A 15,179-nucleotide genomic window follows, 5' to 3' on the forward strand; every position below is an offset into this window, starting at 1 on the left:
AGACAGAAAAGGAGAAGAAAGGGGCCTAGCTCTACAAAGTTTTAATGGGATATACAATAGCGCCAGCCAACACTCACATTTTAGTTTGCAAAAGTAAACCTTTTTATTGCAAATGAGAATACTTTTTGTAATAAATGAGAAGATGAAAAGAGCAACAGGGGAAAGAGGTAGTGGTGGAGTTCTGAACCCAGCATTGCTAATGAAAAGCAATTAGAAGTTATGAGGCTTAGAGACTTAGAACTTATGGCTTCCAGTCCAAGCCCATGTCTGTTGTGCGTATGTGTGTATTTGTGTGCGTGTACATGAGCTGCTCCGTGGGTGGATGAGTCCTCATCTGCCTTCATCAGTCTGTGCGGCTTAACTTTATATCCTTACACTCCATTCTCTCTCTCCTCCACTTCTTCTTCTCTGCTCTCCCCTACCCCTTCTCCCTGCGTGACCCTCCTCCACCCCTAGAGGAAAAAGAAATGCACACCTATTTAGGCGAGATGCTGGCTAGCAGAGTGGAAAACTTGAAAATAGAGGAGAGCCACACACTAAGAGCTCAGATGCAAAAATATAATGTCCAACGTTTCGACAGGCAAGCTGTCGTCATCAGGGTATAATCACAAACACTGCAGGGTGACTCGTTTATATAGTGTCGAAAGACACACACAGGTGTCTGTAATCATGGCCAAGTATGTCCTAATATCATTGGTTAATTCTCAAATATTAAAATGACATACAAAGAACATACAAAACCAAATGGATAGCATACAATCATAGATTCAATTTAGACTACATACAATTACAAAGTCACAATAATCACAAGAATGGCTTCAGATCAAAGTCTACGTTGAGGCCGAAGGGAGCAAGGGTCCTCCTCCACCCCTCCCCGCCTCCCCCTCTTGCATTAATACTCTGTGCACAACCCTTTTCTCTCTCCTCTCTGTCCTTGCTCCCAGATCTGGCGTCTCCATCAACGCATGTTTGAATCTGCGGCACTGCAATTGGGGGCGTGATTGCATTGTTTTGACTGAGAGGAGAGCCCAGAGGAGAGAGTCCAGGGGAGAGAGTCCAGGGGTGTTGCTGTTTCTGCGTCCTCAGGTGCTGTCAGCTCAGGTGTCCCTCCAGCCATACTAGAGTAGAACAGGGACTTGTTTTCCAAAAGCCTTCGTAGCGTTATGATTATCGTTAGAACCTTCTTACGATGTATCGTTAGTATATGAGGTGTTTCCCAGAGCCTTCATTAGTAATGTGGCTCTTAAAAACATTTGCACATCTACTAGTGATCCAGATCATACATAGAGCAGTCAAAGTGATCATTAAATGCTTTATTCACAAAAGATCTCAATTAAACATAGAATCAAGATGTTCAGGCTGTCTGACTATGACTGCCGATAACTTCAGAACAATTTTTTGGACCTCCTCTGACACCGCCAAGTATATAGGTCCTGGATGGCAGGAAACTTGGCCCCAGTTATGTACTGGGCTGTACGCACTACCCTCTGTATCACCTGACGGTCGGATGCCGAGCAGTTGCCATACCAGGCGGGGATGCAACCAGTCGGGATGCTGTAGAACATTTTGAAGAACTGGAGATCCACACCAAGTCTTTTCAGTCTCTTGCAGAGGTAAAGGCATTGTCCTGCCCTCTTCATGACTTTCTTTGTGTGTTTGGACCATGATAGTTTGAACTTGAAACTCTCGACCCGCTCCACTACAGCCCTGTCGATGTGAATGAAGTGTGTCCGGCCCTCCTTTTCCTGTAGTCCACGATCATCTCCTTTCTCTTGCTCACGTTGAGGGAGAGGTTGTTGTCCTGGCACCACACTACCACGTACTCAGACCTCCTCCCTATAGGCTGTCTCATCATTGTCGGTGATCTGGCCTACCACGGGTTGTGTCATCAGCAAACGTAATGATGGTGTTGGAGTCGTGCTTGGCCACGCAGTCGTGGGTGAACAGGGAGTACAGGAGGAGACTAAGCATGCACCCCTGAGGGGCCCCCGTGTTGAGGGTCAGCGTGGCAGATGTGTTGTTGCCTGCCCTTACCACCCGGGGGCAGCACTTCAGGAAGTCCAGGATTCTCACATAGGTGTTATTTTTGTCCTGGTGATATAGGGCATTGTAGAGTGCGATTGAGAATACGCCATCTGTGGATCTGTTGGGGCGGTGTGCGAATTGGCGTGGGTCTAGTGTTTCCAGGATGATGGTTTTGTGAGCCATGACCAGCCTTTCAAAGCACTTCATGGCTACCGATGTGAGTGCTACGGGGTGGTAGTCATTTAGGCAGGTTACCTTCACTTTCTTGGGCCCACAGATTATGGTGGTCTGCTTGAAATGTGGGTATTACAGACTCGGTCAGGGAGTGGTTGAAAATTACAGTGAAGACACATGCCAGGTGGTCCACGCATGCTCTGAGTACATGTCCTGGTAATCTGTCTTGCCCCTGGCCTTGGGAATGTTGACCTGTTTAAAGGTCTTGCTCATATCGGCTACGGAGAGCGTGATAACACAGCCGTCCAGAACAGCTGCCGCTCTCATGCGTGCTTCAGTGTTGCTTGTCTCGAAGCGAGCATAAAAGGCATTTAGCGTGTCTGGTAGGCTTGTGTCACTGGGCAGCTTGCAGCTGGGTTTCCCGTTGTAGTCCGACGAGCGTCAGAGCTGTAGTAGTATTCAATCTTAGTCCTATATTGACACTTTGCTCGTTTGATGGTTCGTCTGAGGGCATAGCGGGACTTCTTATATGCGTCCAGATTAGTCTCCTGCTCCTTGAAAGCGGCAGCTCTAACCTTTGATACGTACACATGGTCACTGTGGGGGGGACGTCATCGATGCACTTATTGGTGAAGCAGTGACTGAGGTGGTTAACTTTTCAATGCCATTAGATGAATCCCGGAACATTTTCCAGTCTGTGCTAGAAAAACAGTCCTGTAGAATATGTGTCATTTGACCACTTCAGTATTGAGCGAGTCACTGGTACTTCCTGCTTTACTTTTTGCTTGTAAGCAGGAATCAGGAGGACAGAATTATGGTCAGATTTGCCAAATGGAGGGTGAGGGATAACTTTGTATGTGTCTCTGTGTGTGGACTGAAGGTCGTCTAGAACTTCTTTCCCCTCTGGTTGCGCATGTGACACGCTGGTAGAAATGAGGCAAAAAGTGTAATATTATTGTTCTTGTCTCTCGCACCAGATAGGCTGTATAGGTTTTCACGTTACGTTTGTTGTTTTTGTATTGTTAGTTTTTTCGTCGTCATTAAACATGTATCAAAAATACCACGCTGCATTTTGGTCCGACTCTCTTTCACCGCAAGAAAACCGTAACAAAGACAAGCTCTTTGACTAGTCCAAAGGATTCAAACAGGTGTCTGAGAATATTCATGGTCTTCTCAGCTGTGGTCAGTTGAGTAGGGAACGCTTCCATCCACTTGGAATGTATATGGTCAACAACAAGGAAATGTTGCTTGTCAATCTCGACGTAATCCACATGCATGCGTTCACATGGTGTAGCAGCCCAGGACCATGGATGAAGATTTGTAGTAGCAGGCTTGTTGCAAACAGCTTCACAGTGTGAGTAGTGTCCCAGAGCTGAGGTAATTTTTGGGGCTTTGCGCCGCTCCTGAACTATTAAGGAAAGTTTGTGACAAATTTGTCCACATTGTTGCATCCGCTTCATCAACAGGTGCAGGCTGATACAAAGTGTAATTGGTCTCCACAATGTGAATAAGCAAACAGTGTCTGCTAAAGAGCAAGTGGCTTGCCTACTACGACACAGAGATGAAGCTGAGACTTGCGTGTGATGCATCTCCATATGGAGTAGGAGCCCGTCATCTCACATGTTCTACCATCAGGTGAAGAACACCCTATCGCATTTGCATCATGGACTCTGTCACCAAGTGAGAGAAATTATACTCAAATTGAGAAGGAAGCCCTGAGAATAATATTCGAGTGAAGAAGTTTCACAAATACCTCAATGGAAGGAAGTTCCAACTGCTGACAGATCATGAGCCTCTGTTGTCCATCCTTGGATCAATATCAGCCATACCAACCCTGGCTGCACTTTGGGCTCTGATATTGCTAGCCCACGACTATGAGATTGAGTACAGGCGATCCAGTGATCGCTCAAATGCCGATGCACTATCAAGCTTACCATGCAAAAATGACACCGACAGTGAAGATGATAGAGTAGTATTGCAGATCTCTCTCATCGACGGACTGCCCATATCTGCTTCAGACATAGCGGAGGAAACGAGGAAAGACCCTGTGCTTTCAAAAGTTTTGTATTTAACATTGGCCGGCTGGCCAACCTTCGTAAACGATGATAACCTTCACCCATGCATAGAAAATAAAGACCAGCTGTCTACTGATCAAGGATGTGTTCTGTGGGGATCAAGGGTGGTGGTGCCTCACAAATTCAAGAGAAGACTTATCTGATCTGCATGAGGTACATCCAAGGATCACTCAAATTAAAACCCTCGCCCGCAGTTATCTGTGGTGGACTGGACTGGAACAGGACATTCAGCAGCATGTAAGCCACCAGGTGCTCTTCAATGGTTGGTTCTGACATGAGGATGTCATCCACAAAGCACACAACATTGTCTATGCCATCCAAGACCTGATCCATTGTGTGTTAGAATAACGCTGAAGCTGTCGAGATTCCATAGGCCAAGAGATAGAATCTAAACACATTGTGTGTATTGATGGTTAGATACTGTTCTGACTCCGCATCCAGCTTCAGTTGCTCATAAGCGAATGACAGGTCCAGTTTACTGAAAACCTTCCCACCAGCTAGAGTGGCCTTGAGAGTTTCAGTCAGTTCTGCATAGGTCAACTCCACTGCTTTTACTGGTTCAATGAGACCTTTCAGCAATCCATACTCAGTTGGACCCAAAACACTGAGAAATACGCCTGGTTTCTTTTCATTTTTGATTTCATTTGCAGCCAGCCAACGCTCCAAACGCTCTAAATAAGAATCTAAATCCTCTTTTGTATTCTGGTACTTGGCCAATGGTTGACATTTTCACAGTTAATAGTTCAGTTTTCACATTTCTTGTATTCATTTTCAGAATTTTCATCAAATTCTTCACTTTCTCCAGTTCAGAAGATTCTGCAATTTCTTCATTAGCTGCAACCATTTGTAATAATGTACACATTGTTCCGGTTACTAGTCCAACGCTCTAACCACTAGGCTACCCTGCCACCTTCTTTATATGGTGGCAATCAGAAGACATTAATTTACTCAATAAATTATCCTTTTGTTCGATAAAAAGTCTCTTTATATCCAAAAACCTCAGTTATGTTCGCATTTTCTTCAGTAATCCACAGGCTGAAACACAGTCAAAACAGGCAGACAAAAAAATCTAAATTGTATCCGTAAAGTTCATAGAAACATGTCAAATGATGTTTAAATTCAATCCTCAGGTTGTTTTTAGCCTAAATGATCTATAATATTTCAACCGGACAATAACGTTGTCAATATAAGAGATAAACAAGAAATGCACTCTCTCGGGATTGCACATGAAAAAGCTCTCATTCCACTCATTCAGACTGGTCTTACTCCCTCATTTATAAGAATACAAGCCTGAAAACAATTTCTAAAGACTGTTGACATCTAGTGGAAGGTATAGGAACTGTAAATTGAGTCCTAAGTCAATGGATACTGTAATGGCATTGAATACAAAACTACAAAACCAACAAAAAAACAACTTCCTGAATGGATTTTCCTCAGGTTTTCACCTGCCATATCAGTTCTGTTAGACATAGACATCATTTAACAGTTTCTATCCAAATCTACAAATTATATGCATATCCTAGCTTCTGGGCCTGAGTAACAGGCAGTTTACTTTGGGCACGCTTCTCATCCAGACATCGAAATACTGGCTGGGCCACTCAAGAAAATTAAGAGACTTGACCCGAAGCCGCTCCTGCGTTGTCTTGGCTGTGTGATTTGGGTCGTTGTCCTGTTGGAAGGTGAACCTTTGCCCTAGTCTGAGGTCCTGAGCTTTTGGAGCATGTTTTCATCAATTTTCTGTCTGTACTTTTCTACATTAATCTTTCCCTCATTCCTGAGTAGTATCCCAGTCCCTGCAGCTGACAAACATCTCCATAGCATGATGCTGCCATCACCATGCTTCACCGCGGGGATGGTGCCAGGTTTCCTCCAGACGTGACAGTTGGCATTTAGGCCGAAGAGTTTAATGTTGGTTTCACCAGAGCAGAGAATCTTGTTTCTCATGGTCTGAGATTCCATTAGGTACCTTTTGGCAGACTACAAGTGGGCTGTCATGTCCCTTTTACTGAGGAGTGGCTTCCATCTGGCCACTCTACCATAAAGGCCTGATTAGTGGAGTGATGCAGAGATGGTTGTCCTTCTGGAAGGTTCTCCAATCTCCACAGAGAAACTCTGTAGCTCTGTCAGAGTGACCATCAGGTTCTTGGTCACCTCACTGACCAAGGCCCTTCTCCCCTATTGCTCAGTTTGGCCGAGTGGCCACTTTGGTAGTTCCAAACATCCATTTAAGAATGATGGAGGCCACTGTGTTCTTTGAGACCTTCAATGCTGCAGACATTTTTCGGTAACTGTAAGGGTCCTTTGTGTAGCTGGTGTAGAGAGTCATGGGGAAGTTCAAACTAGAGTCATGTAGGACAGCAGAATAGAGTAATCAACGTTCTTTACTCAAAAAGACAAATATACAAAGTAACATTACGAGCCCACAGACGGACTGAATTACAATAAACAATCACTCACAAACACAACATGAGGAACAGAGAAAAGTGGATCAGCGGTGGCTAGAAAGCCGGTGACGTCGACTGCCGAACGCCGCCCGAACAAGGAAAGGGAATGACTTCGGCGGAAGTCGTGACAGTAACCTTCCCCACATCAGTGCCTCGACACAATCCTGTCTCAGAACACTATGGACAATTATTTTCAACTTAATGGCTTGGTTTTTGTTCTGACATGCACTGTCACCTATGAAACCTTATATAGACATGTGTGTGCCTTTGCAAATAATTTCCAATCAATTGAATTGACCACTGGTGGACTCCAATCAAGTTCTAGAAACATCTCAAAGATGATCAATGGAAACAGGATGCACCTGAGCTAAATGTCAAGTCTCATAACAAAGGGTCTGAATATTTATGTAAATGAGGTATTTCAGCTTCGTATTTTTAACACGTTGGCTAAAATGTCTAAAAAAGTGTTTTTTTGCTTTGTAATTCTGTTGTAAGGTTCTGTATTTATTTTCTTAGTCAGCCTTGTGTTCTGTTTCATTGTGTTCTTGAACATAGCCCTGTTTCTTTGTATTCTGTTCTTGAACGTAGCTCTGTCTTCATTTTTGATCATTGATTTCACCTGTGTTAGTTACTCACCTGGTCTCATTAAATCCTTATTTAGTTCAGTTCATTCTGTTTGTGCCTTTGAGGTATTGTTTGTTTTGACTCAGCCTTTTCCTAGCTCGTTTGTGAGAACCAGTTATAGCCTTCAGTCCTAGTTTCAATTCACCTACTTGTTTGCCTACCTGTGTATGATGAAATAAACACCTGCTGTGCGCTGCGTGTGAATATACACCTTTTCCCCCCTGTGTTTTCATTACAACTGTACCTTCTATGTCCTCTGTTTGCTGTGTTTTTACCCTACCATGTTAATTGCTACCTAATTTCAGACTTTTGTGTTCCAGTTCCTTATATTTGAAGATGTAGTTCAATAATGATCCTTTTTTTCTAATGCGTTTTTAAAAAATATTTATAAATACGATAAATAGAAAGTAAACTTTGTTCAGATGTAGCCTAGTGCATAGAGCGTTGGGCCAGTAACCAACGCTGGATCAAATTCCCGAGCTGACAAGGTAAAAATCTGTTGTTCTGCCCCTGAACAAGGCAGTTAACCCATTGTTCCCTGGTAGGCTGTCATTGTAAATAAGAATTTAGGGCACTTAAATAAATTAAGAGGCCTACCTTATTTAAGTTGCCATTGACTAATATATTTTATTTATGCTCATTGTATATTTATAAAACAAACTAGACAGCTGGTTTGACAGTCTGTGACTAAAATGCTGCTAGCGCTAACCGCGTGTGACAGAAACTGAGCATACATTTTCCAGAATCAAAATTCATTGATACTCCTGTTTTAGTAATATCTGCTCTTTGTGCAGTTTGAGGTTCAATTATTGTCTATTACAGTAAAACAATGTCTCAATGTGTTTCGGTGTCCATAAAACTGTTTCTGTTGGATCAAACCTCAAATGCAAATAGCGAGTTGAAACCGCTTGTTGTTAGAGAGGAAGAAGTTAAATGTAATCTTTGTTCTTGTAAGTGGCAGAGGGAGGGGTTTGGTGTGTGTGTGTGTGTGTGTGTGTGTGTGTGTGTGTGTGTGTGTGTGTGTGTGTGTGTGTGTGTGTGTGTGTGTGTGTGTGTGTGTGTGTGTGTGTGTGTGTGTGTGTGTGTAAATGGGAAGGTGCACAGTCACAGCAGAAGAAGGCTTCATGGTCATTATATAAATAGGCAGATTTCCTTTCCTTCCTAAAAAAAACTCACAAAATCATCTGTAGCCTCCGAACTGTTGAAATGGAAAGATGAGAATCTCACGAACACAATGGTGTTCTCCGTTTTGCTCTACGACCCCCACAAGCGTCTTGGGACTTATCTGAAGTCGGTACAGCCGATCTGCCAACTTCTGTCTGTGGCAACCAAACCGTTTGGGCTACACACTAATAATGCCTCTATGGAAAGGTGACACTCCCACTAACATGTACATGTACATGTTGGTTGTTCTACTCTAGGATGCCCACAGGCCTCACAAGACTCGTCTGAAGGTCCCCCGGTACCAGTTGAAAAAAATGAATGGAACTACAGTGATATCAGAAAGTATTTTGTTAAGTTACAGCCTTATTCTAAAATGGAATATATATATATATATATATATATATACATATATATATATATATAATTGCTGCCAAAGGTGCTTCAACAAAGTACTGAGTAAAGGGTCTGAATACTTATTTAAATATGATATTTCAGTTATTTATTTTTTATGAAGTAGCAAACATTTATTTTTACTCAGTCATTATGTGGTATTTATTGTGTGTAGATTGATGAGCAGAAAAAAAACTATTTCATTTTAGAATAAGGCTGAATACTTTCCGAAGGCACTGTATAGGTATATTTGTGTGTATGTAGGTATATATTTAATTATTTTTAACAGGCGGTGCTGCAGCACCCCAAATTCCCATGGCTACGGATACTATAGGCCTCTATGTAGAAAAAAAGAGGAAGACACAGACAGAGATGCTTTTTCCTAAGAGAAAGAAAGAGAGAAAAGTGATCAGACAAAGAAAAGCAGCAGGGAGCCATGCTGTCAGAAAGTGGTCACCAAACAACAGTCAGAAGATTCTCCATTCATCTGTGTCTTCCCCACCCCTACATTTTCTCTATTACAAGGTGTGAAGCGGTGTTAGGATTCGCTTTCCTGGTGGCTTCACACTAGCCCGCGGAATCCAGACACAGTTAGGGGAAGAAATATGGGTCCACAGAGCGATATTTCACTGGCACCAGTGCGACATTGATGGATGACGGATCATTAGACATTTGCCAGTTTGCTTTGGTGCGGAGAGTTATTTTCAGCAATAATATATGAGACTAGGGTGGGAAGTTCAGAAATTTTGTTTTTGGGACGTAGAAGTAGTGCGCAAAATGGAGGATAGAGGAGAGAAATGTATTGATGCAAGGATGTATTCATCTGAAATGATTCAACATTTCATTTTCACATTCATCAAATATGGGCTATTATTTAATGTAGATGTATCAACCTAAATGTACTATGCCTTTATATTTATATTAAAGAAAAGGTCATTACAAGTATTCTAAACTCCTTTCTCTCTCTCTTTTCCGTTGTTCAGTGATGGTGCTGATGATCATGTCGATGCGTCAGAGGAAGAAGGAGCCATTGATTCTGGAGGAGGAGAGGGACGTGAGGGAGAACACTGTCCTCTACGACGATGAAGGTGGAGGAGAGGAAGACACGGAGGCCTTTGACATGGTAGCCCTCCGCAACCTCAACGTCATCAGAGACCCCAAGGTCCGGCGAGACGTCATCCCTGACACCCACACCTTCTTCCCCTACCCAACGTCCTCCTCCTCGCAGCCTGTCCACAATACCCTGCCAGACAATGTGGTGTTCCAAAAGTTCATCTGGGACCACCTGAAAGATGCAGATGTTGAGCCTTCAGCTCCGCCATATGACTCTTTGCAGACGTACACCTTTGAGGGGAGTGGCTCGGTAGCTGAATCCTTAAGTTCCTTGGAGTCGCTAAGTACAGACTCAGAGCAGAACTACGACTATCTCAGCACCTGGGGGCCACGTTTCAAGAAGCTAGCCGACCTGTATGGCAACAGCGACGGTAATAGCAATGGCAACAGCATGTTGTCATAGCCAAAACTTTCCTGAACTTAGACAACAAATATGTTATGATAGTCTGGGGTGAGAGTCTGTGAAAACAAAGTGAGATAGGAAAAATACAAGTGACTTCAAAGGTTGAGTTTGTTTATGTGCGTTGGATTTTGGATTTTCAAATGGGGTGACTTGGCAAGTTTTGACAAGTCATTTCAAAAGTGAGTTGACTGAAGAGCAAAAATATTAAAAGGTTTCATAGTTGGGCTGAGGTCCAGCGTACATGATAGGCTACAGTATATTTATGTGGAGAAACCTGTTCTCTCAATCCTGACATGGGCACAGACCCAGCAGTCTTGCATTGATGCATTCTCTTGCTCTTTTCGTTTAACAGAACAAAAAAAACAGTCCCGGCTGGCTAATCGGTAGAGTAGTCACTCAACTATTAATTTGAAAGTCATGAAGAGTGTCAATATTTTGTTTTTGTTCTGTGTTTTTCACAGAGACTATGAAGAAAATTAAGTCAGACTCACAGAGAAAAAACAATCATCAAATCAAATTTTATTGGTCACATACACATATTTAACAGATGCGGGTGTAGAGAAATGCTTGTGTTCCTAGCTCCAACAGTGCAGTAATATCTAACAAATCACAACAATACACACAAATCTAAAAGTAAAATAATAAGGACAAGCAATGTTGGAGTGTCATTGACTAAAATACAGTAGAATAGAATACAGTATATACATATGAAATGAGTAAAGCACTATGTAAACAGTATTCAAGTGATTAGCGTTCCATTATTCAAGTGACCAGTGATTCCATGTCTCTGAATATAGGGCAGCAGCCAGGTAGGATTGGTTATTTAACAGTCTGATGGCCTTGTGATAGCGGGGTGAACAGGCCATTGTTACAGGTGGTTGATGTCCTTGATGACCTTTTTGGCCTTCCTGTGATGACGGGTGCTGTAGGTGTCCAGGAGGGCAGGCAGTGTGCCCCCGGTGATGGGTTGGGCAGACCGCACCACCCTCTGGAGAGCCCTGCGGTAGCAGGCGGTGCAGTTGCTGTACCAGGCGGTGATACAGCCCGACAGGATGCTCTCAATTGTGCATTTGTAAAAGTAGGTGATGGTCTTAGGGGCCAAGTCAAATTTCTTCAGCCTCCTGAGGTTGAAGAGGCGCTATTGCGCCTTCAACACCACGCTGTTTGTGTGGGTGGACCATTTCAGATCATCAGTGATGTGTACGCCGAGGAACTAGAAGCTTTCCACCTTCTCCGCTGCGGTCCCGTCGATGTGGATAGGGGCATGGTCCCTCTGCTTTTTACTAAAGTTCATGATCAGCTCCTTAATTTTGTTGACGTTGAGGGAGATGTTATTTTCCTGCCTCCACTCCGCCAAGGCCCTCACCTCCTCCCTGTAACCTGCCTCGTCATGGTTGATAATCAGGCTTACTATGTTTGTGTCGTCCACAAACTTGATGATTGAGTTGGAGGCGTTTGTGGCCACGCAGTCATGGGTGAACAGGTAATACAGGATGGGGCTGAGCACGCACCCTTGTGGGGCCCCTGAGTTGAGGATCAGTGAAGGTGTTGTTTCCTACCTTCACTTGGAGAGTTCTATCGTGTTGAAGGCTGAGCTATAGTCAATGAAAAGCATTCTTACATAGGTATTCCTCTTGTCCAGATGGCATAGGGCAGTGTAATAATCTGTGGATCTATTTGGGCAGTAAGCAAATTGAAGTGGATCTAGGGTGTCAGGTAAGGTAGAGGTGGTATGATCCTTAACTAGCCTCTCAAAGCACTTCATGACGACAGAAGTGAGTGCTACGGGGTGATAGTAATTTAGTTCAGTTGCCTTTGCTTTCTTGGGTACAGGAACGATGGTGGACATCTTTGAAGCAAGTGGTGACAGCAGGCTGGGATAGGAAGAGATTAAATATGTACATTAACACTCCAGCAAGTGGGTCAGTGCGCATGCCCTGAGGATGCAGCTAGGGATGCCGTCTGGACTGGCAGCCTTGAGAGGATTAACACGCTTAAATGTGTTACTCACGTCACCCACGGAGAATGAGAGCCCACTGTCCTTGGGAGCAGGCTGCGTCGATGACGCCTGCCCCTCAAAGGTGGGGGAAGAAGGTGTTTAGCTTGTCCGGGAGCAAGACGTCGGTGTCCACGATGTGTCTGGTTTTCCCTTTGTAATCCGTGATTGTCTGTAGACTTTGCCACATATGTCTTGTGTCTTAGTTCCTGAATTACGACTCCACTTTGTCTCTGTACTGACATTTTACCTGTTTGTTACCTGTTTGTTTTACCTGTTTGATTGCCTTTACCTGACTACACTGTTTGTATTCAACCATATTCCCAGTCACCTTGCCATGGTTAAATGTGGCGGTTCATTGCTATTTGTGTCAAGTAGTCAGGTGTACAGATCTTTAATTTCCTGAGAGAGCTCTGAAATCTGTGTACATTTTCTCCTCTTAACATTGCATTTAACAGATGTTAGAATGTGGTGTTTGCCTTTGAAGTCTGTTTCCCTTAGGCTCAATCAAGTCCACTTTTATGTAATAATGATGTAATAATAATGATGTAGCGTTATGGTTGAGATGGAAAATCCATATCCATCTGGTTTGAACCTTTAAATAAAGTGTTTTTCATTATTTGCAAAGTCTTCTTGTGTGGCTGGGTCTTTCAGCATGACAATGATCCCAAACACACCGCCCGGGCAACAAAGGAGTGGCTTTGTAAGAAGCATTTCAAGGTCCTGGACTGGCCTAGCCAGTCTCCAGATCTCAACCCCATAGAAAATCTTTGGAGGGAGTTGAAAGTCCGTGTTGCCCAGCAACAGCCCCAAAACATCACTGCTCTAGAGGAGATCTGCATGGAGGAATGGGCCAAAATACCAGCAACAGTGTGTGAAAACCTTGTGAAGACTTACAGAGAACGTTTGACCTTTGTCATTGCCAACAATGGGTATATAACAAAGTATTGAGAAACTTTTATTATTGACCAAATACTTATTTTCCACCATAATTTGCAAATAAATTCATAAAAAATCCTACAATGTGATTTTCTGGATTTCTTTTCCTCATTTTGTCTGTCATAGTTGAAATGTACCTTTGATGAAAATTACAGGCCTCTCATCTTTTTAAGTGGGAGAACTTGCACAATTGGTGGCTGACTAAATACTTTTTTGCCTCACTGTACATATTTTTGCCCTACCTATGGTGTGTGTGTGTGTACTTTGCATGTGCTTGCCTTGCGTGTGTCTGTGTGTTGAGAGAGAGAGAGCAAGCACGTGCCATGGGATTGCGTACTTTTGTGTATGAATATCTCACCGCATGGTTTCATCTGTTTTGATTAAGTTTTGTGATGCAATATGCAGAAGAGGCAGCATCTCGGGCTCCTCCTCGACAGCTTGCCAAGGTGCATGAAAACAACTGACAGTACTATAACTCATCCTGATGCAACAGCATGCAATGAGGTTGCTATGCATCTTTACTTGGGCCGGTAAATATGCTCCCTCTCCTTACAGGTATTGACATAGTTTCCAACACTTTGAAGAAAAGCAAAGGGAGAACATCTGAAGAGTATGAACCATGGGCCATGAGGAGCAAAGGTAAGCATGTGTACTAATTAATACTGACACTACTGTGCCGTATTGGCCACTCGAGTTGTAATGCGAAGAAAGAGGAACAGTTATCGTAACTTGAGCCAACTTTTTTTCAAATCAAAATCAAATCAAGTCTATTGATATAGCCCTTCTTACATCAGCTGATATCTCAAAGTGCTGTACAGAAACCCAGCCTAAATCCCCAAACAGCAAGCAATGCAGGTGTAGAAGCAAGGTGGCTCGGAAAAAATCCCTAGAAAGGCCAAAACCTAGGAAGAAACCAGGCTATGAGGGGTGGCCAGTCCTCTTCTGGCTGTGCCGGGTGGAGATTTTAGCAGAACATGGCAAAGATGTTCAAATGCTCATAAATGACCAGCATGGTCAAATAATAATAATCACAGTAGTTGTCGAGGGTGCAGCAAGTCAGCACCTCAGGAGTAAATGTCTGTTGGCTTTTCATAGCCGATCATTAAGAGTATGTCACGTTCTGACCTTAGTTCCTTTGTTTTGTCTTTTGTTTTCAGTCTTTGTGTGTCTGCACCAGACAGAACTGTTTCGGTTGTTTCTTTGTTGTTTTGTTATTCAGTGTTCAGTTTACTTTATTAAAAACATGAACACGTACCACCCTGCACATTGGTCCTCACCTTCTTCCACCGACGACGACCGTTACAGAACCCCCCACCACCAAAGGACCAAGCAGCGTGGTAACGGACAGTAGCAGCAGCAGCAGCAGCAGCAGCAGCAGCAGCGATCGCAGGACTCCTGGACATGGGAGGAGATTCTGGACGGCAAGGGACCCTGGGCACAGGCTGGAGAATATCGCCGCCCCAAGGCTGAGCTGGAGGTGGCGAAACGCCAAGAGGTGATGGTATGAGGAGGCAGCACGGCGGCGCGGTTGGAAGCCCGAGAGGCAGCCCCAAAAATGTATTGGGGGGCGGCACACGGGGAGTGTGGCTAAGTCAGGTAGGAGACCTGAGCCAACTCCCGTGCTTACCGTGGAGAGAGAGGTACCAGGCAGGCACCGTGTTATGCCGTGAGGCGCACGGTGCCCCGGTGCGTGTGCATAGCCCGGTGCGGTACATTGCAGCACCTCGTATCGGCCAGGCTAGAGTGGGCATCGAACCAGGGGCCATGAAGCCGACTCAGCGCATCTGGTCTCCAATGCATCTCCTCGGGCCGGTGTACATGGCACCAGCCCT

At 44.0% G+C, this 15,179-nt stretch overlaps 1 protein-coding gene across 1 annotated transcript in view; it reads left to right on the top strand.

Moving 5' to 3' along the window:
* The window catches only part of LOC112215161 (cadherin-7-like), a 98,947-nt gene extending 87,962 nt beyond the window's left edge, over positions 1–10,985 (top strand). The window contains exon 12 of the mRNA XM_024374106.2: positions 9,880–10,985. Coding sequence (XP_024229874.1) covers positions 9,880–10,412 — 533 coding nt within the window. The 3' untranslated portion in view covers positions 10,413–10,985. The remainder of the gene's footprint in view (positions 1–9,879) is intronic.
* Positions 10,986–15,179: the final 4,194 nt, after the last annotated feature.

Source organism: Oncorhynchus tshawytscha, linkage group LG16, assembly GCF_018296145.1.
Source record: "Oncorhynchus tshawytscha isolate Ot180627B linkage group LG16, Otsh_v2.0, whole genome shotgun sequence".
In the NCBI taxonomy this organism is placed as follows: Eukaryota; Metazoa; Chordata; class Actinopteri; order Salmoniformes; family Salmonidae; genus Oncorhynchus; species Oncorhynchus tshawytscha.